The 22,206-nt window shown below is 40.3% G+C and overlaps 1 protein-coding gene across 1 annotated transcript in view; it reads left to right on the top strand.

Moving 5' to 3' along the window:
• chrd (chordin) overlaps nt 1-21,450 on the top strand; it is a 39,010-nt gene extending 17,560 nt beyond the window's left edge. Inside the window, exons 11-23 of the mRNA XM_073039020.1 lie at nt 601-707; nt 931-1,047; nt 1,151-1,307; nt 3,207-3,448; nt 4,544-4,657; nt 8,648-8,854; nt 8,972-9,065; nt 9,294-9,344; nt 13,197-13,300; nt 15,332-15,434; nt 15,767-15,921; nt 17,347-17,440; nt 20,103-21,450. Of these exons, the coding sequence (XP_072895121.1) occupies nt 601-707; nt 931-1,047; nt 1,151-1,307; nt 3,207-3,448; nt 4,544-4,657; nt 8,648-8,854; nt 8,972-9,065; nt 9,294-9,344; nt 13,197-13,300; nt 15,332-15,434; nt 15,767-15,921; nt 17,347-17,440; nt 20,103-20,185 (1,628 nt within the window). The 3' untranslated portion in view covers nt 20,186-21,450. The remainder of the gene's footprint in view (nt 1-600; nt 708-930; nt 1,048-1,150; nt 1,308-3,206; nt 3,449-4,543; nt 4,658-8,647; nt 8,855-8,971; nt 9,066-9,293; nt 9,345-13,196; nt 13,301-15,331; nt 15,435-15,766; nt 15,922-17,346; nt 17,441-20,102) is intronic.
• The last annotated feature ends 756 nt before the right edge of the window (nt 21,451-22,206 follow it).

The raw sequence follows: 22,206 nt of genomic DNA on the forward strand, positions 1-22,206 counted from the left end.
AATTGGAGAATTCAATGTTCATACCACCAAGCTGGAGGCTACCCAGATGGTAGATGAGGTGTTGCTCCTCCAACCTGAGTTTGGCCTCATCATGGCAGTAGAGGAGGCCATGTATGGACATATATAGATGGGAATGAGAGGCAGAGTTGAAGTGGGTGGCATCCGGGAGGTCCTGTCTATTGTGACGGATGGGGGAGCAGAGGTGCTTGACGAAGCGGTCCCCCAATCTGCATCAGGTCTCGCTGATGTTCCAACATAAACCTTTGAGCTTCATTGTGGATTTTATTGGCATTCAGAATTATGTGCTCTCCAACTGGGAATGTTGAGAATTTGGCCAGGTTTCTGGATATACTTGAACTGAATTGTTTAAGAAAGGGGGTCATGGCTAACAGAGCAAAAATTCGAATGATCAGTCTTCACTCACCAAGATGCAACTCTCATTGGTTCATAATAAGGTGGTTTTAATGTTGACACTCTTTTAGGAATCTCAAAATCCCACTGATTTCTTAAATAATAATGAAGCAAAGCACTGATGTATGTAATCCAGTTTGATTTAGTATATTTAACATGGTTTAATGCTGTTTTTCCCCCTTCTATTAGCTATTCAGAGTGTACTCTCAGGTGGAAATGCTCTCACGGCCACTAAAACTGGTGCCGTTGGTTCAGCAAAATTTACTTTACATGACAATGGGACTCTCGAATTTCAGGTAAAAGTTTTATTCCATATTATTCTGTAACCGTGTGCACAAAATACATTCTAATAACACAGATACTTTCTTCTATAGAATATTATCGGCATTGTTTAATACCAGAAAATATATGCATATGATTAACCTTCAATTATAATTGCAGAGGATTTCAAATATTTGATTATTATCAATGGCACGCATTGTTGGGTAACACCTCTGGCAAATGAATGTTATGTTACAGGTACAAGTAGCTGGCACTGCCAGTGAAGTCATAGGGCTCACAATTGAAACAAAGCCTCGACGCAGGCACAGACGGAATATTTTACACGATTTAACTTCGGACTACAGGAATAATTTTGTAAGTACCGTGTTTGTATCTCTTTCTGAAAAGGTAAATTGCTGAGTATTCAACAAGTAGCTGTCTGTGTTTTAAACCCCAAATGGTTTGTTTGTAATTTTAGGCAACTGGAATTAGCAACAGTCTAAATGCCAGGGACGTTCATATGCTATTACAGAATGAGCTCTTCATCAATGTTGCAACAAAGGAGTATGAAGAGGGGGAACTGAGAGGACAAATCAGTTCTTTACTCTATAGTGGCCTTCAAGCAAGATACTACGGTAAAGAAAATAATTATGTCATCGACTGTTTACCTGAGAACAATACCCATTTAAGTTATCATTCAGTACAATACTTCAGTTCAATTAGGAACTCCAGAAATGATGTTTTCTACTCAAATTCAGAGGTTTTATGAGCTCAGTTTTATCTTCTATAATAGAAGCAACCAAAAAATACACTACAAAATGTAGATTCTGGAAATATGAAGTAAAAGCAAATAATGTTGTAAATTCTCAGCAGTTCAGGCAATATCTGGGAAGAAAGACATAGAGTTTAATAAATAGTTGCCAGAGCCCAGTGAATTCTTGCTCTTCCTTTTGTTGGCTATGATATTAGTAGGTGTCTGAAGGATAGTCTATTGACTAGGTTTATTTCATGGAATCTAGAGGTGTAACCAATGCAATGAATCAGAGAGTAATGATCCAAAAGATCTGGACAGGGGAGGTAAGTAACCAGGAAAGTGCAGTAGGAGGGCAACATAAGTAAATGTCCAACTAGGAGACTGAAAATAGTGAAAAAATTGAATTGTATTGCAAGTGGTAATGCATTTCAAATAACAGACCGGGAAAGAGTGGGGCTTTGTTGTGTAGGTTATTAGAGTCACAATAATATTATCAACATATTTGGCTGGTACTTTTAATACAGACAAAGATAGCATTTATTCATCATTTCTATCATTCCCAAGTAGTCAGAAAACACATGACACAATTCATTCAGCTTACAGTGGGAGACCTTTGAAACCAGAGAGGATGATTTTGGAGTTGCATCTGACAATCTAACTGTATAATTGGAGTAAACACGAGGAAATCTGCAGATGCTGGAAATTCAAACAACACACACAAAGTGCTGGTGGAACACAGCAGGCCAGGCAGCATCTATAAGGAGAAGCACTGTCAACGTTTCAGGCCGAGACCCTTCATCAGGGCATTAATTGGAGTCGTGTTCAGTTCAGATTCCTCAATCAGACTATAAAGGATTTAAATAGTCTCAAATGGAAGCTGCAAGATGGATTTCAGAATTTATAAGATAACGTTGTGAGAAAAGGTTGTCTATCCTGAAGAAGGGTCTCAGGCCAAAATGTCAACTGTTTACTTTTTTTTCCCACAGAAACTGCCTGGCCTGCTGAGTTCCTCCAGTATTTTGTGTGTGATGCTTTGGATTTCCAGCATCTACAGATTGTCCTGTGTGATTCTCTATCCTGATACTTTACTTTTCTGAGAATTTTAGAGCAAGTGAATGATTTCTGATCTACTTAATTTTTAATAGTTAAGAATTAACTACTACCTGAAAAGAATTTCTTTTAAGTAAAAACACTTTAAAACATGCCTCAAAGCTAGGAGTGTCACGGAAAATAAGGAATTTATTTAAAGCCTTTTTTCCCATTTGAATGGGATTAGAAATGTAAAATAGAAAGAGCTGCAATAGCAGAATCCAACAGGTTTAAGGAAGGATTAGATGGTGTTTTTCTTGGAAGTATGTTTCAGGATCACTGATTCGCAGAAAAGAACCAGATGGGAGCTTCAGACAAATCACTGACCTTTCCTACTCAAAATTTTAATGGAATACATAATGTGTCCATCAACACCCAAACAGGACAGATTTGCACATTGAACAAAACTCTTAATCAGATTTGATATGATTCTGTGGGTCATTTTCTTGGCCCTCAGTTCTGACTGAGGTCACTTCAGTCTAGAAACATTATCTGTGTTCCTCTTTTCAGTTGCCGATTAACCTGTGGTACTTCGGTGGCGTTTTCTGCTTTTATTTTATTCGGCCCCTCATTTTATGGAATCCTGTTCTGATTGCAAAAGTTGTTTTTAGCTATTAAAGCGGGCCACGTGTAAAATGTCTGTTGGTGAAGAAGCTCTTCAATACTAGTACAAACAACCTCTTCTCTACAGATCTGCCAATCCCATTAGCTGGACAGTTTGTGGTACCCCCTGTAAAGACTGGCTCAGCAGGGCATGCTTGGATGTCTTTGGATGAACACTGCCACCTACACTATGAGATACTTGTGGCTGGGCTGAGTAAAACTGAAGACATTACCATTAACGCACATCTCCATGGATTTGCTGAGATTGGGGAAATGGATGAGAACAGTGGTGAACATAAGCGGCTCCTTAAAGGGTTTTATGGATCTGAGGTAATATTTTGTTTAAATAGCATTTTTTAAAAAAAAATCAAAATCACTTCAAACATATGGATGGGGAGAATTTGACCCAAGGCAACATTTTCATGACATCAACTTCAGAAAGTTATTTATTGACAACATACTCACTAAATGTGTAACCAACATGCCAAACTCTTCCCTGGATTCATGATCTGCTCTGAATTATCTGATCTCAGTTGGGCAGCCATTAGAATGCTATTACTGACAGAATGTTCATGGGGAATCAGCTGGGGTTCCAGCTCTGGATTCTAATAGACTTAAAGTTCTCAGGAGCAGATGCTGAGTGAGAATAGATTGGAATTCACAGTCATCCATGCTAAATTACAACCTGTCAACTTCTCCCTAAGTGGGCTTCTTACAAAATTAAATACTTTATTTCATAAAAAGAAATTCAATGCATATGCCCAAGAAAATCTCCACATTTTCCATGTCAGGTCTCACGTGCAGAATCCTAACTGATTCTGGTCTGCAGATGTTTTTGAAACCAAACCTCTGGTGGAAGACAATACCTTTATTTTCACAGCAAAACAGGAGACTGACGGTCACTGTCATGATACCAGTCTGCCGCGTCATTGTTTGATTTTGAGATTCCTAACTCTAGAGTTGGCAGCAAACTCTTCTCCCCACCCCCACAAGAGAGAGAGAGAGGGAGAGGGAGAGGAATTTGCTCAATTACAGAGACCTCTGTCCATACATCTGCCGCAGCAACATCCTGATGTTCCATCTACCATAACGCCTCGGTCAGGAACACCGGCCTGGGATCAATTGTCCACCAGGCCGCACCCTGGAGGTGCCATCTTCCAAGCCATGCCTGGAGAATGTCGGAAAATGGTCAGCCGGCAAGCTCCAGGAACAGGAACTCATCTGCCATAAAATAAAAGCAGTTTGAGTGCCATTGCAGATCAGGACTTCGACAGAAACGTGACCACCTCATTGCAAAGTTAATTATTGGTATTTTTAAAATCCAGTACCAATGCATTTAAGCAAATCAAAAACAATTTAAGGAATGTATGATAATTTTGATTTTTACATACAGCTAAAAGAACTTACTTCGTATTGGTCTTTTAGGCTCAAGGAATATTGAAGGATATTAGTAGTGATCTCCTGCGGCATCTTAATAGAGGAACGGCATTTATTCAAGTTACCACAAAACTTAATCCTAGAGGAGAAATACGAGGACCGGTATGTACCAATGTGCTACAATTGGAAGCAATCTTTCAGCATGGTTACAAAATGATATTAATGAACTGGTTAGGAGGAGAGAATAACAGCAAATCCTGATAAATGTGAGCTGATACCTACTGAGAGGGTCAACAACAGCTAGAGTATATAACGAATGATGGAACCCTTGGAAGTAGTGCAGAGCAGAGGGAGCTTGGCATACATGTCCAAAACAGCTGAAGGTATAAAGGTAGTTAAGAAGACATGCAAGATTCTTGTGTTCACTAATTGGGACACAGAGGTAAGAGCAAGGTGGGTATGATTCAACCATAACAGGAATTGGTTAGGCCATAGCTGGAAAGACATGTTTATTCCTGGTCACCATATCACAGGATGCATATAATTGCACTAGAGAGATAGAGAGGGCAGAGGAATGTTAAGCTACTGCTTGCTTGGAGCATTTCAGCTCTGAGATGAGAATGAAAAGACCATAACACCATGACACATAGGAGCAGCATTAGACCACCCAGCTCATCGTGTCTGCTTTGCCATTTCATCGTGACTGATTTATTATCCCTGTCAGCCCCCATTCTCCTGCCTTCTCCCTGTAGCCTTTGACATCCTGACCTACCAAGAACCTATCAACCTCCACTTTAAAACTACTCAATGGCTTCCCTCCAGAGCCTTCCGTGGTAATGAGTTCCACAGATCCACCGCCCTCTGTTTAAAGAAGTTCCTTCTCATCTCCATTTTAATGGACACCTCTCTATTCTGAGGCTATTTACTCACTATAGGAAATATCCTCTTCAGATCCAATCTATCTAGCCCTTTCAGTGTTCAATAGGTTTCACTGAGATAACCCCCCCCCCCCATTCTACTAAACTCCAGTGAGTACAGGCCCAGAGCCATCAAGTGTAACATCACACAATAACCCTTTCATTCCCAGAATCATTCTTGTGCACTTGCTCTGGACCCTCTCCACTGTCAGCTTATCCTTTCTTAGATAAGGGGCCCAAAACTGCTCACAATACTCTCAGGGTGGTCTGATCAATGCTCTATAAAGACTCAGCGTCACATCCTTGCTGTTATATTCTAGTCCTTTTGAATTGAATGCAAACATTGCATTTGCCTTCCTTACGTCTGACTCAACCTGCAAGTTAACCTTTAGGGATTCCTGCACAAGGACCTCTGATTTTTAAAAAAATCTTCTTCCTGTTTGGAAAATAGTCTACACCTTTATTTCCTCTACCAAAGTGCATGAGCGTACACCTCCCCACACTGTATTCCATTTGCCACTTCTTTCTAATTGCTCATTCTCCCCAATCTTTCTGTAGCCTCCCTGCTTCCTCAGCGCTACCTGCCCCTCTACCGATCTTTGTATTGTCTGCAAACTTGGCCTCAAATCCATCAATTCATTATTCAAATCATTGGCATGTAATGTGGAACGCAGTCTGACAATCCCAGGAGACGGGTGTAGGAGCCGGTGTGTTCCACCGGAGGTGGTGTGGCGCGACATCCACGCTGGAGTCAGTGCTGCCCCCTAGTGTTTGTTTGGCTTGGTACTGTGGTCAACTGCAGACTGCTGCAACATTCATGGACTCATGGACTTGAATTACATTATTTCTGTGTGACTGTATTTTACTGATCTCTCAGGGTTGGTATCTTGTATAAACCAATATGTACCTTGTGCTGCGTGTGACTGTTGGTACTTTGTTTTGCAGCTTTGCAGTGAAGTAACACTGTTTTGTTTGGCAGTATTCCTGGGTATTTGTGTATGATTGAATGACAATTAAACTTGAACTTGAAAGAAGTGGTCCTACTAGGTAGCCAATCAATCAGAAAGGACCACTTTCTTCCAACTCTTTGCCTCCTGCCAATCACCCAATCTCCTATCCATGCTTTTTTTAGAGCAAACACGAGGAAATCTGCAGATGCTGGAAATTCAAACAACACACGCGAAATGCTGGTGGAACACAGCAGGCCAGGCAGCAACTATAAGGAGAAGCACTGTCGACGTTTCGGGCTGAGGACTGACAAAGGGTCTTGACCTGAAACATTGACTGCTTCTTTCAACGGATGCTGCCCGACCTGCTGAGTTCGTCCAGCTTTTTTGTACCCTCCCTTTTGGATCCAGCACCAACCTAATTTTCCCAGTCTACCTGCATATTGAAATCACTCATGACTATCATTACATTACCCTTATTACATGCTTTTATGTTTAGAGTTGAAATTTATATCACATCCTAGCTGCTGTTCAGGGGCTAGTATATAATTACCATCAGGATCTATTCACCCTTACAGTTTATTAACTCTATCCACAATGATTCTACATCATCCGAACCTATGTCACATCTTTCTAGGGATATTATTTATTACTAACAGCCCCACTCTACCTTCTCTGCATACCTGCCTATCCTATTGATACCTTGGATATTAAGCTTCCAACTAAAATCTTCTTTCAGCCATGACTCAGGGATGCCCACAACACCATTTCTGCCAATCTATAACAATGCTACAAGATCATCTACCTTATTCCATATATTGTGTGCATTCAAATATAACACCTTCAGTCCTAAGTTTATTATACTTTAATTTTGGCCTTGGCTCATCCCATTAGCTGCTATTTTTCCCTATCATTTGTCTGCCCTTCTTCACTACATTGACTTGTCCATCTTCAGCCCAATCTCTCTAGTTCCCATTCCCCTGACAAATTAGTATGGACATTTGCCAACAGCTTTAGCAAACCTGCCTGCAAGGATATTGGTCCTCCTTGGGTTCAGGTATAAGCCATACTGTCTGTACAGGTCATACCTTCTGCAGAAGAGATCCCAGTGATACAGAAATCTGAAACCCTGCCCACTGCACCACTTCTTCAGCCACTCATTCATCTGTGCTATCATCCTATTCCTGCTTTGATTAGCACATGTACTGGGAGGTCCCGCTCTTCATCCTCTTCCCTAGCTCCCTACACTCACTGCACAGGACCTCGACCCCCTTTCTACCCATGTCATTGGTGCCTACGTGTATCACAAACTCTGGCTGCTCAGCTGCCATCTGGAGAATCTTCTGCAGCTACTCCGAGGCATCCTGCACCCTAGCACCTGGGAGGCAGCACACCATCCTGGCTTCTCTTCTGTGGCCACAGAACCTGCTGTCCGTCCCTCTAACTACTGAGTTCCTATCACTATCATTCTGCCTGACTTTGCCTTTCTCTTCTGGGTTTCAGAGCTGGGCGCTGGCTGCTGCTGCTGTGCCCTGTATGGTCATCGAACTAGCAATATCCACAGGGGTGAGGTGAATCACCACAGGGGATCCTTACACTGACTGCTTATGCCCCTAGTTCTCTGTGTGGTTGCCTATCCACTGTCTGAAGCCGGCACTCTGAGTGTGATCGTCTCAGTGAGGTTTTGGTCCCGAGTACATCCATCTTCAGCTCCGGGTCATTGACCTTGTCAGTCAGGAGCTGAAGTTGGGCGCACAATCTCCCGCTCCATAGACAAGTCCCAACAGGCTCTACTCACTTCTCAGTGAAAGGGCAAGTCTGTTTTCCAGAGATTGGGGAAGTTGAGGTAGGACCCGATTTGGGTAAGCAAACTCATTAGGGGCATGAACGGGTTAGGTAGTGAGAAACTTTACCCCTAGCAGAGGTATCTATAGCCAGATATGGGTCAGGAGAGAACTTATGAAAAATTATTATGAAGAATAGAAGGTGGTTGAAATCTGGAATTTCTGCCTAAAGGGGTGGTGGAGTGACATACTCTCATAGTTAAGAAGTGTTTAAAAGAGCACTTGAAATTCAATGACACAGGTGGCCATAAGCTGAGTTTTGGAAAATGACAAGGTATGTATTTGATAGCCAGCACAGAGTTGGTAGGTTACAGCATCTGTTTCATGGTGAATGAAACTACGAGCATCAAGCATTTGTTTAAATAAATATCCATCATATTTAGCGACTGCTGCCTGCTGTAGTCCCAGCATTTTCAATTGTATTAAAGCTGTAATCTTCCTCAGGTGCTGATTCCAAACCAGTGTGAGTCGAGAGGGTTTGTCACAACTAAGGAACCGGAGTTTGAAGACGGTCTTTTTGAGGAAGTTGTACCTGCTTCAGAGGAGTTGAAGAAAGATCCAAATTCTTGTTACTTTGAAGGGAAACGCAGAGCCCATGAGTCCCAGTGGGCACCAGATTATGACCCGAAGTGCTCCATCTGTAGTTGCCAGGTGACAAAATGAAAGCCAACTTGACTGAGCGAAGGTTCAGTTGGATTTACTTTATCAATTTTTTTTCCCAGCATGGCCAGATTTACTCATATTAGACATATTTCTTTACTGTTTCAGAAAAGGACTGTAATATGTGACCCCATCATATGTCTTCCTCTGAACTGCACAGAGATTGTTCATGTTGAAGATAAATGCTGTCCTGTTTGCCAAGGTATGTTTTTAATCAATAAGAAGCAATGTGCCGAGCAATTAACAGCAACTGTCAGAACCCATCATTCTGAGTAAATACAGCACTGGATACATGCAATTAATATATTTAGAAAAATATCAATGCATCAAATAGTCATAAGTGATGTTGGTAGAATTCTTTTTTTAATTGTATTAAAATCATCTGAAACTATCATTTACTTTATGCCTTGCTCAATTATAATTTGAACAGATAAAACCGAAGCAAAAGATGAAAAGAAAACAGGAACAGTCCAGGCTGAAGGTACGTTTTCATTGACAAAATAAAGCTTTAGCTAACATAATCATACATGAATTGGTGTTATGTAAATGTTTAAACCTGGAATTTCTGCTTAATTTTTCTGCACAGTCTTATCAGTATGAGCTTACCTGGTGAAAAGACTGAGGAGGATTAATGTGTAAATTTTGTCCAGCATAACGGAAAGATGTTAAAACCTTTAGCACTTGTTCAGAAGCAGTGTGGCAGCTCCCAACACAAAAATGTGAATTGGTGATTGGGAGTTGAAATGGAATGGCCTCTAACAAAGCAGCAGCAATTAATCTGGATATTTTCAACAGCATGTTAATAAGATTGAATATTTCTTGGACCCTTTGCCATGAAACCAACTTCTGTATCCCAATGAAGGAACAATAACTACAAGACATATTATAAAAATATGCTTCCAATAATATACAATCAGCATGCTGCGCTGCCGTGTGAGAAATAGACACCATGATTTAATTTAATTTTTGGAATGGCCACGTTTTCACTGAAATCTCATGATGTTACTACATTTAAAGGAATATTTTTTGAAGCAAAAATTAGATTCTTGGCAATATGCAAATGAGATTGAAGAGAATTGTTCAAATTTTTGGAGCAATTTCTGTTGGAAACTGGACTGCACTCAAAGTGGAAACTTCATCCCCTAACATTTATTGAGGTATTGCTCAGAAATCTGACAGGCAATTTAGAGGAAATTGTACAGTATATATGAAGATGAATGCTTGAAATCAGAAAAGATAGGGAACAGTGAAATTAGACTGTTGAAATGTTTTATTTTAAAAATTTGGCATGGACATGGTAGATTATTTTCCTCATTTCCTTTTGGTAATTTCCTTTGTCTCTTTGACATTTGTTTCTGATTTTATTCTGGATGAAAACTGCAGAGATTTTTTTTGTTTTAAATTTCACATGACATTAAAGGATGCTATTCCGCCATTGAATCTATGCCAGGTCTTTGGACAATCCCACCAATCCTTTCACCAACTCACTTACCTGTTATCTATTCTTTCTCATGATCACCCTAAGACACTTACATACTTGTTTTATCATGGTACCTCAGATCTGACAAGCCTCTCATTTTGGCCGTCTGAGGTACCCACCTGCTTCAAGCAGGCAGGCCTCAATCATACCTGTGCCTAAGAAAAATGTGGTAAGCTGCCTCAGTGACAATATCATCCAGTAGCACTTACTTCCACAGTTATGAAGTGTTTTGAGAAGTTGGCAATGAAACACATGAACTGCCTGAGAAGCCAATTGGATCCACCCCAGTTTACCTACTGGCACAACAGGTCCACAGCAGATGCCATCTTATTGCCCCTTCACTCAACCCAGAAACATTTGGACAGCAAAGCTGCATACATCAAGATGCTCTTTATTGTCTATAGCTTGACCTTCAATACTATCATCTCCTCAAAACTAATCAATAAGCTTCAAGACCTTGGCATCAATCCCCCCCCCCCTTATGCAATTAGGCCCTCTATTTGTTCACTGGCAGACACTAATCAGTTCAGATTGGCAACAGCATCTCCTCCACAACCTCTATCAGCACAGGTGCACCACAAAGCCTTGTGCTCAGCCCCTGCTCTACTCACTTTACACTTATAACTGTGAGATATTGGCCAAATCAAAGGTGGTGATGAATCAGCACGTAGGAGGGAAATTGAAAAGCTGGCTGAGTGGTGCCACAACAACCTCTCACTCAATGTCAAAAAGACCAAGGAGATGGTTATTGACTACAGGAGAAGGAAACGAGAGGACCATGAACCAGTTCTCATTGGAAGATCAGAAGTAGAGAGGGTTGGTAACTTTAAGTTCCTTAATTCAGATAAAAGCTACTATTGAAAAGCACATTAAACATTAGAGTGATAGAAATTTCCCCCTTAGTCCTCTGCTTTGTGAAGTAGATATTATTACTGATGCTTTAAGATGTTGATTATATTTTGATTCAATCATTGATCAACATAGTTGTTAATACGAGTCAAATAGAAGATGCAAATGTGTATTGGGAGTTGCTAAAAATTGACAGCATTTTCCATTCTGCTTTTTGAGGTCTTCTTAAAGTGTGGCAATGATTAGAACCATAGAACATTACAGCACAGAAACAGGCCTTTTGGCCCTTCTTGGCTGTGCCAAACCATTTTTCTGCCTAATCCAACTGACCTGCACCTGGACCCTCCACATTCTCTCATCCATGTACCTGTCCAAGTTTTTCTTAAATGTTAAAAGTGAGCCCGCATTTACCACTTCATCTGGAAGCTCATTCCACACTCCCACCACTCCCTGTGTGAAGAAGCCCCCCCACTAATGTTCCCTTTAAACTTTTTCCCCTTCACCCTTAACCCATGACCTCTGGTTTTTTTCCTCCCCTAGCCTCAGTGGAAAAAGCCTGCTTACATTCACTCTACCTATACCCATCATAATTTTATATACGTCTATCAAATCTCCCCTCATTCTTCTATGCTCCAGGGAATAAAGTACTAACCTATTCAACCTTTCTCTGTGACTCAGTTTCTCAAGTCCCGGCAACATCCTTGTAAACCTTCTCTACACTCTTTCAACCTTATTAATATCCTTCTTGTAATTCGATGACCAAAGCTGTACACAATACTCTAAATTCGGCCTCACCAATGCCTTATACAACCTCACCATAACATTCCAACTCTTATACTCAATACTTTGATTTATAAAGGCCAATGTACCAAAAGCTCTCTTTATGACCCTATCTACCCGTGATGCCACTTTTAGGGAATTTTGTATCTGTATTCCCAGATCCCTCTGTTCTACTGCACTCCTCAGTGCCCTACCATTTACCTTGTATGTTCTACCTTGGTTTTTCCTTCTAAAGTGCAATACCTCACACTTGTCTGTACTAAACTCCATCTGCAATTTTTCAACCCATTTTTCCAGCTGGTCCAAATCCCTCTGCAAGCTTTGAAAACCTTCCTCACTCTCCACTACACCTCCAATCTTTGTATCATCAGCAAATTTGCTGATCCAATTTACCACATTCAGGACTGAATCATCTTGCCACGTGTCATGAGTTGTGTCCAACACAGCGATCATTTGAGGACTATCATATTTTTGTATCTGCTAAAATTTCTCATTTTTAACAATATTGTTTTCCGCTATATTGAGAGTTTCATTGCTAATTTCCAAAACTAAGTCTTTCTGATGATTACTTAGAAGAAACCACTTTTTGCAAAGAGTGGTTATTTAGTGAGATAGGGTGTGGAATAGGCCCTTCTGGCCCTTTGAGCCAAGCTGCCCAGCAACCCCAGATTTAATCTGAGGTTAACCACGGGGCAATTTACAGTGACCAATGAACCTAGAACCAGTACATCTTTAGACTGTGGGAGGAAATCGAAGCACCTGGAGGAAACCCACGCGGGCACGGTGAGAAGACCAGACTAATATGCAACAGAAAGTCGCAACACTCCCTTGTCCCAAGTGCTGTTCATTTGTAGAATACATACTTTGAGTGTAGTTTCCTATCTTTGAATCCTTAGCCGTGTCATCCCAGGAAGCATGACTCTAAGGAAAGTTATAGTTACTCTCGTATATTTTCCTATTTCACTCTTGCCAGCCGAGGGTTGAAATGGGATGCTAATTCATCCAAACAATGAAACATCTGCAGGAAGAAATTATAGAATTTGTAAAAAAAAAGGGAAATTTGAAATGAATATTAGAAATTTCAGCACAATTTCTAGAAAGATTTGTCTAAGTTTTTATAGGGATAATAGGCTGTTAGTATCAGTTATATTTTCACTATGTCCATGTACAGAACAAATGAAAATAAAGTAACTCTAATAAACCATCCTTCTTATTATGTTCCAGGCTGCTACTTTGATGGGGACAGGAAATGGCATCCTGCTGGGACAACCTGGCATCCATTTGTACCACCGTTTGGTTATGTGAAGTGTGCAGTTTGCAGCTGTAAGGTAGTAAACTCTTTAGACTATTATCAGAATTAGGTTTAACATCACCGGCATATGTCATGAAATTTGTTATTTTGTGGCAGCAATACATAGTAATATAATCTATAAATGACAATGAGTATGTATATATATGTATATGTACATTATGTATGCATATAATGTATATATAAAAATCTCAATAAGTGGTGAGGAAAAAAATGTAAGTAAAATGCTGAGAAAGTGTTCACACGTAGGTTTATTGTCCACTCAGTAATCTGATGGAGGGGAAGAAACTGTTCCTGCAACATTGAATGTGTCTTCAGACTGCTGTATCACCTCCTCGATGGAAGCAATGAGAAGAGGGCTTGTCCTAGGTGAAGGGAGTCTTCAATGATGGATATTAAGAGATCACCTTTTTGAAGGTGTCCTTGATACTGGGGAGGCTAGTGCCCAAGATGGAGCTGGCTGAATTTACACATTTCTGCTGTTTTTTCCTGATCCTGTGCAGTGGCCCCTCCATACCAGATGGGGATGTAACTAGTTAGAATGCTCTCCACTGTATATCTGTAGAAATCTGAGTCTCTTTGGTAGCATACGAGGGGTGATTGATATGTCCGTGGCCTAAGGTAGAAGGGGTCAATTTTAGTAAACCTAGCACATTTATTTTTCAACATAGTCCCCTCCTACATTTACACACTTAGTCCAGCAGTCGTGGAGCATCCAGATCTTGGACCTCCAGGAAGTGTTGTTGCTGCTGCAACAGCATTCAACCAGCTGATCTGTCTCACTCCTGTACATCTCCACATCACCATCTGAAAATCTGCCAACAATTGTTGTGTTTTGGCAGATTTATAGATGGCTCTTGAGCTGGCCTTGCTTACAGCCGTGGGTGTAGAGGGAGTGGAACAGTCGGCTAAGCACGCATCCTTGAGGTGCGCCAGTGTTGATTATCAGTGAGGTGGAGATGTTCTTTCCGATCCACGCAGACTGCAGTCTCCCAGTGAGGAAGTCAAGGATCCATTTGCAGAGGGAGGGACAGAGGGCCCAGGGCTTGGAACTTGTTCATCAGATGTAAGGGTATGATTATTTTCATGAATTGGATAAAATTTTCATGGGTAATTTTCTTTCTGTTGATTGTTATAATGTTTTAAGGAAGAAGTGGTTAAAAAAATTACTTTCACTTGAATATTTTCTGTTTAGTGAATGTAATGACCTTCAAGTGGCTTTCTGCTGTAAATTCATGGAACAATGTGAGAAATCTGTTTGCATGTGAAGAAAAAGCATTGTTATTTGAACAAAGGATGTCAGAAATGAGGAGAATCCTGAAGTGAGCGAGAATGTCCTTTGCAGTGTGATTGATTAAAGGAAAATTTGATGTTAAATAGAGGAGAGGTAAAAGCCATGAGCTGGTGGGATACATCATGAGTTCTAGGAAGAGTTGATGGAACTGAAGGAAATTCATTCATAGTTACCAGCACTGAACACGTAACTTGTCAGTATTTGTGTATAGCACTCTGTTTCTAAAATTCATTACCATTTAAGTGGGTCCAAATTACAGAGGAGGAACATAATGTTTTTGTGTATTTCACAATTGAATTTCTATCAGGTGTGATATGTGGAATGGCAGCGAACAGGTATTATCAATTTTTAAAAAGATGGATAAAGTAATTCTTGGCAGGTCCATGCTTTTCAATTAAGCCTGAGTTAGGGGAAAACACGGTGGGTCTTTAAGGGGGAAAACACCTAACTTCATTGCCAGCATTTAGTGTCTGGAATGAATGCTTATATCAGGCACTGCTTTACTCCGCTCCCCGTATTTCATTTCACTGGGATCACAAGAGCCAAATGTCCAAATGGGATACAGCCATCTACTATTATACTCACATATATTTAAAAGAACCAACCAAAGTGGAGTTTCTTCTTCCATAAATTTAGACAAGAAGGGAAATAGTTTAACCAAAATGAGCAAAATTATGAATTGCAGGAAGGTTCCTGATATGTTGTGTGATATAGGCTGTATAAGAATTAATATTAAATATTTCTTGTGTTTCAAAGGGGGCAACTGGGGAGGTTCATTGTGAGAAGGTTCAATGCCCAGCTCTGCCTTGTAGCCAGCCCATTAGGAGGAATGCATCAAACTGTTGCAAAGAATGTCCAGGTTAGTAATTTGTATCACTTAACCTTTTAATGTAGTACATTCACAAAAAGGAAAACATCTTATACTTTTAGATCACTTTTATTACCTCGGAGTGTCCCAAATCTCCTGACTTTTGAAGAGTAGTCACTGATATATTGTAGGAGATTAATTAGTTGGAATTGACTTGCGAATACTAAATGGGCAATTGGTTAATTAATAGTGTTGGGCAACATCAGCAAAATATCAAAATGTACCCCAGAGTATCCAAAGCACATTACAAGTCAGAAATAGACTTTGCATAGTTGTGGATTGATACTCTGAACTTGCTTCTGAAATTTGCTTTTTTACCACAGTTACAGAGATTGCCCCTTTTGACCACACAGACATGATGCAGGCTGATGGGCCCAGGCCCTGCAAATTTGGGCGTCATATATACATGAACAATAATAAATGGCATCCTGAAGTTCCTCCGTTTGGGGAAATGAAATGCATTACTTGCTGGTGTGATGTAGGTATTCTATTTAACGTTAAGAAACAGACCACATCAAAATGCTCATTTTGCTTGAAAGGTTGGAGTTAGTACTTAAGGAATTACCAAAATTCTGCTATCAAAGCTATAATTTGTCCAGCCAAAGTTAGAAAATAAACTCTAGCTCTAAGATATTCAGTTTGATTTATGTGTAGTGGTTTAATAATGTAACTTGTTGTTGGATTTTGTTGTTTTGCTTGCATTAGAAACTACCAGCTTATCAAAGCACAAGTGCACAGTATGGGGCTGTATTGGAGGATTACTGTTTGTCTTCACCTTTTTGAATTGCGAGGTGGTTTAACCCAGATGATTGAACCCCTAGCCTAAAAGAGAGGGGTTATTACAAATTGAACCAAATCTGTGACTCTCTCCAGCTGATTCAGAGCAATGTTGGCAGAAGCTTTGGAGAAGGAATATTTTCCCTCCTCTTGGCTTTAGCAGGCATCATCTTCAATATAATGGAAGGAAATAAATTAATTGAAAAAACAAAATAGTTAAATATTACCCTCTAATTGCATGAATTGATCAAATAGTCAAAACATAATGCTCAGATTTGATACAGGTTTAAAACAAGAAGTCAATAAAACGGATGGCACAAAGCCACAGCTATGAGAGCCACTGCCTCACACAGCCAGACACACCTGTGTTCAATCCTGACCTCAGGTGATATCTGTCTGAAGTTTGCATATTCTCCCTCTGACTGTGTGGGTTTATTCTGCGTGTTCATTTTCTTCTCTAATGCTCTGAGTATGTAGATTAATTGCAGGGAGGGGGGTTAATAAATGTGGTGTGAATAAAAATGGGATTAATATAAAAGGGTGGTTGCTGGTCAGTGGGGCAAAGGAGCTGATTCCATGCTGTACGTCTCTATGAAACGGTTTGAAATTACGTCACTCTCGTAATATTAGGAAGTCCATGAAGCTAATTCATGCATAGGAAGATCCTTCCAACAATAATGAGATAAGGACTAGATAAGCCATTTTACTGATGATGACAGAAGGATAAGCCTTAACAAAGATTTCTTTGATTGGCATAGGGGTTCCCAAGCTCTTTTATGCGACAGAGCCTTACCATGAACCAAGGGGTCCATGTACCCCAGGTTGTGATCCCCTGGGTTGAACCTTATTGTAATTTATGTCCTCTCTGAGTAGAAGGGACTTCATGTTTTAATCTTAACTTGATTCTGACAGCCCAGCATTCCCTTCTGGCTCTGAACTGTGAGAGGGTTATATGTTTAAATCTCTAGTGTGGATTTAAGCTCATAACCCCTGAATCAGAGGCAAGAATGCTACCATAGGGCCAAGACTAACAGCAATTAGTAAGCGACAACATTGGGAATTCTGCATGTCATTGTGAGCTAGGAATGCTGTGACAAAAATCCACTAATTGTGTTTAAAATTTCAGGAGGGGTCCACAAAGTGTCAACGAGAGAAGTGTCCGCTTCTAACCTGTGAGAAAATTGTAAAGCAACAGCACAAGTGCTGTCCAGAGTGTGAAGGTAATTCGCATCTGTTCTAGTAAGGGAAAGCTGTGTCCGACCAACTTGATGCTATTTTAACGATGCTAGATATCGAGGAAGATCAATGGTGGTAGTGTATTTGACACAATCTACCTGGTGTTCAGTAAGGCTTTTGGCCAAGTCCTGTGTGGCAGGCTGTGTGCCAGGATTCAAAGGAGAATGGAACGCTAAGCCCAAAACTGACTTTGTGGCAAGAAGCACAGATACTTGATGATTGTGATTGGAAACTTTTACCACTGAAGTTCCACTGGGTTCAATACTCAGCTTCTGGCTTTTTGGAATAAATATTAATGATTTAGGCCTAAATTTATGGAGCAAAATTATTCAAAATCTGACCATATATTTGGGAGTGAAGAGGAAAACATTGTATTTGCTGGAAGTTAGAAATGTTCTGGTCAGTTGATTTGAAAAAAAACATTTTCCTCTTTCCCCTATCTGGGTGGGGGGGGGGGGGAGGTTAGGGAGGGAATTCTATATTATCCTTAGGAAACTAGTAACACTCATCAAAATCAAGGATGGATTTAAAGTTTTGTTTTGTACTAGTTATAGTTATTTTTGAGCTTTTGCTCAAAGAGGATGTCAGATTTTTGCCCAAAATGATTTTGGACAGTTTGTTACAAGGTGCTCCCAGAAGCATGTGTAAGCATTATAAGGACTCTAAAATGGAGTAAACAGCAAGGATCTGTTTCCTGTAGCATTGGGGCAAGCTCAGGGATCCTGGGTTTAAAGTAACTGGTAGAAATATTAGATGAACTCCTCCTGAAAAGGTGGTAGTACCTGAAATAGAACATTCTAAACACGACTTTGATGCAAAATTGATGTGCCCTGACCTTCCAGGACCTAATGCTGAAAAGTGAATTTTGACGATGGGGTTTTTTTTTTGACTAGTATAGATAGACATAATGTGGTTAAAATGTTACTGACAAATTTCATCCATTTAATGGCAATTGCATTCTTGAAGTTGGATATTGAGAGTGTAGTGTTCCTAATAATTCAGAAAGATGCCATACTAATGACAAGAATCATGCAAAACTTTTGTGTGTTGGAGCTAATTTCTGATGTAGTCGGGATGCATCGCTTTGATTATTCACGCACCGAGCCCACATTCTGTGTGGAGGACACCAGCCACAGTTTGAACTTCCCTTGAAGACCCTTTCGAATGAACTGGCTCACTCAGGAGTACTGGCACTTCCTTCTCGGAAACAGTCGTCTGCACAAAGCACTTCTTGCAACAGGGTCTCTCCTTCGGGCGGTATTCTGCAGGCATTTTATCCGCAGCTCCTGCCAACAGACCCCAAACCAGACCATTGTCCTTCAGAAATCTGATCCTTCCAATCTTCCATCACATCCCAATGGGCAGAAAGGTACAACATATACCAAGACAAACCCAACTGGCTGACACAACATTCCTAAATTGAACAAAACTGCTCCTTAACTTTAGCCAAAGCCAAAACACTCTTACTAACAGGACACACTGCTTTTGCAGAAAATTGCTGAAATAAAAATACCCCACAGCATAGCAGTAAGAACCTTACTTAGGGCATTACTTAAGGGTGCATTGCAAGCTATGAAATATAACAGACAGCACCTCCTGCAGGCTGGAAGATATAAGGCAGCAATTAGCAGTGATGTCCATGGCTGAATTGTCCTTTGTAAAGTGAAGATGCTGGAGATGTATTCCCCAGCAGTTCATACCTGGAATGCTTTTGAATTTTTGTTGTGGTCATGACCAATGTTTTTGGCAGTTCTCCCAACTGTTCCTGCTTCCTTTTTCACTCCCCAGATTCTCTATTTTGAAGCTATTCATACCAGGCCACCCACGACTGAAGATGGGAGACAAATGTGGTGCCATAAAATCTCACCTTAATCATGAAGGCTTATATTTGAAATTAGAATATGAATGAAATAACTCAGTGAACAATCAGCCTGCACGACAGACTTGTAACTAACATGCTTGTAATGAATTAACTGTTCAAACTGGATTACTGACAGGTTTTTTTGAGTGTTGAGCAAGCTTATTATGCGCTAAATCGGGGCAGACCAAAATGACGAAAAGATCACATGATGAGCTTAAGGATCTTATTTAGATATTTTAAATGTTGCTGAACAAAGTTTTGGCATGTCCTGCATTAAAATACACAGCAGAGTACCCATTGTACATGATGTATCATATTAATAACTTTTTAAAAAATATGTAGTTAGTACTGTTACTAATTGCTGAATTTCTAATAATTTTCCTCTTAAAATGAAAAGAAGAAACGTAAAGGACTAAAATTAGTTATAGTGCAGAGCTTAGCCTTAGAGAACACCTGCAGAATATATTTCTTGGCTCATCATACAGTTTGTGCAATGCATGGCTTTTATTTTGCAAGCACTACAGGACTGACAAGATGGTATACGTATTTCAAATGGATGCACCATTTTAGTGAACAATTTAAATTTCATTGTAATTCCAAAGTAATTCAGGAGAGAATTTCCTTGGGGACAGGTGGGTGCAAGACAAGGAAGCCTCTTCAAAATGCAAATGATGCAACCAATGATCTCTGCTTCTGGTATGCTTAATACCTCCTGTACAGGCTCCTTATCAGTGTCTCTAACAATATTGCTTCAATCTACTGATTGTCTTTTACTTCTTTAGCAGAGACTTCATATCATAATGAAGATGGAGAGAAATTAAAAAGCCAACAGGACAAGAGCTGGGATTCTCAACCACTATCTGACTGAATTTGTGTTAATACATTCCACACGTGCAGTGAACAGAGGAAGCATGTGCAGGGTGCAAGGATGCCTACTTCAGTTAATCAGATTGAGATTTTGAGGCTTCACTTGAAAGATGGATGAAAAATCAAGTCCACACAGTTGACTCAGTATTTGTCGAGTATTAATCGAAGAGGAACAAAGCTGTGAATACCATCAGCAACTGTGACTTGTTCTTCGTAGTGAATTCAGAAGTAGGTACTTGAGTTGCCTGGAAAAAAGCCAATCAGATCCTGCAAGGAAGCATGAAATCAGACTGGAAGATCTTTCAGAAATTAGATGAATGAGACAATGATGTAGTAATCATTGCCAAAAGGTCTCAGTTAACTATCATCAACGCTTTCTGCAATTCAGAGGACTTTGAGGAACAGACTTATTTCATGTTGTTAGATAACTTTGGTTTAAAATGGCAAGATGTTGTGCTTCCCGTACATGTTAGCTTTTTCTTGAAGTGCAAATCCACAATCATGTGATTATCGCACAACACAAAAAAAATCACATGGGTGTGCGAGTTCCATCCAGTGAGGGACTTCCTGGGAAGGGAGCCCAGAACACAGCTGAATGAATGAAGGTGATACCTTTCTTTTTCTTTTAGCAATTTGTTGTTAAATTTCTCTTGGAAATTCCCAGTGGGGGAAGCTGCTTGGTTCATGTGCCCTGATCTGCATTTCAATTGACCTTTTTTATATCCTCGCAATGCTTCTGTGATAGTCATTTGCATATGCAGAAAGCCCCCCGGGGATGAAGGTATCAGATAATGAAAGTGTTAAGTATGAGGCAATTTACATGTGTGCCCTCAACAAGCCCCAGTTGCATTCTTCCTAAATTCCTCACAGGGTCTTTATTTGTTAACCTCTGCAAGAGTGCTTTTGTTGAGAGATTTAATTTACAATGAAATAAATTGTAGCAGGTGAAAGTGAAGAAAGATCTCCAGCCAACATTTGCTTTAAATCATAAACATATGAATAGAGGAGCAACTTCACTTTACTGTGTGTATCTGTGTTACTGTGAATAAGAACTTGGTCTCTGCTGCAGGTGACGTTGTGAAATGTAGATATTGTAAGTTCCTGGTTTATCTTTTTCCTGCTTCAATATTTTGCTATTTAATAGAAATATACAATGGTAACCTTGTTAGTAACCAAACCACATCAAAATGCTGGAACATGTTTGAATAGTTACATATTGTTTGCTGAGTTTTACTTTGAATAAATAAAAATGAAATTTAACTGTAACTTTTGGGACAGAGATCTGCAGGAAGGTGAAGACTTTTAATAAAAGCAAGAGGGGCACCTGTATTTGACAAAAGAAAGTTGATGTGAACACTAAGGGGTGTGCTGACGCCTCCTGCCCTTTCTCCGTACCAGACCCATGTTACTTTCCCAGCAATTCCAGTTTAATTGTCAATCAGCCATACACGTGTACAGAGCTAAATGAAACAGTGTTCCTCAGGGGGCTAAGGTGCAAAACACAGTGCATACACTCACACACAACATGTATAGTTATGCCGGCAGTTACAGTCACACAAGTATTAGCACAAGTCCCTGAGTGGCATGGCCTTGAAGATCGATGTTGTCCTGGAGCCTTGTTTCTGCAACCTGGCGAGTAAATCCATACAGTGGAAGAAGGCAAAGGACAGACGTTGGTGTGGGAGTCAGAAGGAGAATTCACAGGGTGCTATGGGGAGGTCAAACTCAAACTGGGAGAACAACACCTCGTACTCTGCATGAGTAGTTTACAACCCAGTGATAGGAACTTCAAATTTTCCAATTTCAGGTTTACCCTCGCCCCTGGTGCTCTCTTTCCACACACACTCACCTAGTTTCCTTCTCCCTGTGCTCATCTCTCCTGTCCCATCCTCCACTTGGTTTCATCCCCTACCCCTATCAATCTCTCTGCCACCCTCCTTTGTCCTTTCGTGTACAGGTAAGCCTTCTCTCTCCATCCTGATGCAGGGTCTTGACCTGAAACATCACTTTACATCTTTTGCC

Source organism: Hemitrygon akajei, chromosome 3 (genome assembly GCF_048418815.1).
Source record: "Hemitrygon akajei chromosome 3, sHemAka1.3, whole genome shotgun sequence".
Classification (NCBI taxonomy): domain Eukaryota; kingdom Metazoa; phylum Chordata; class Chondrichthyes; order Myliobatiformes; family Dasyatidae; genus Hemitrygon; species Hemitrygon akajei.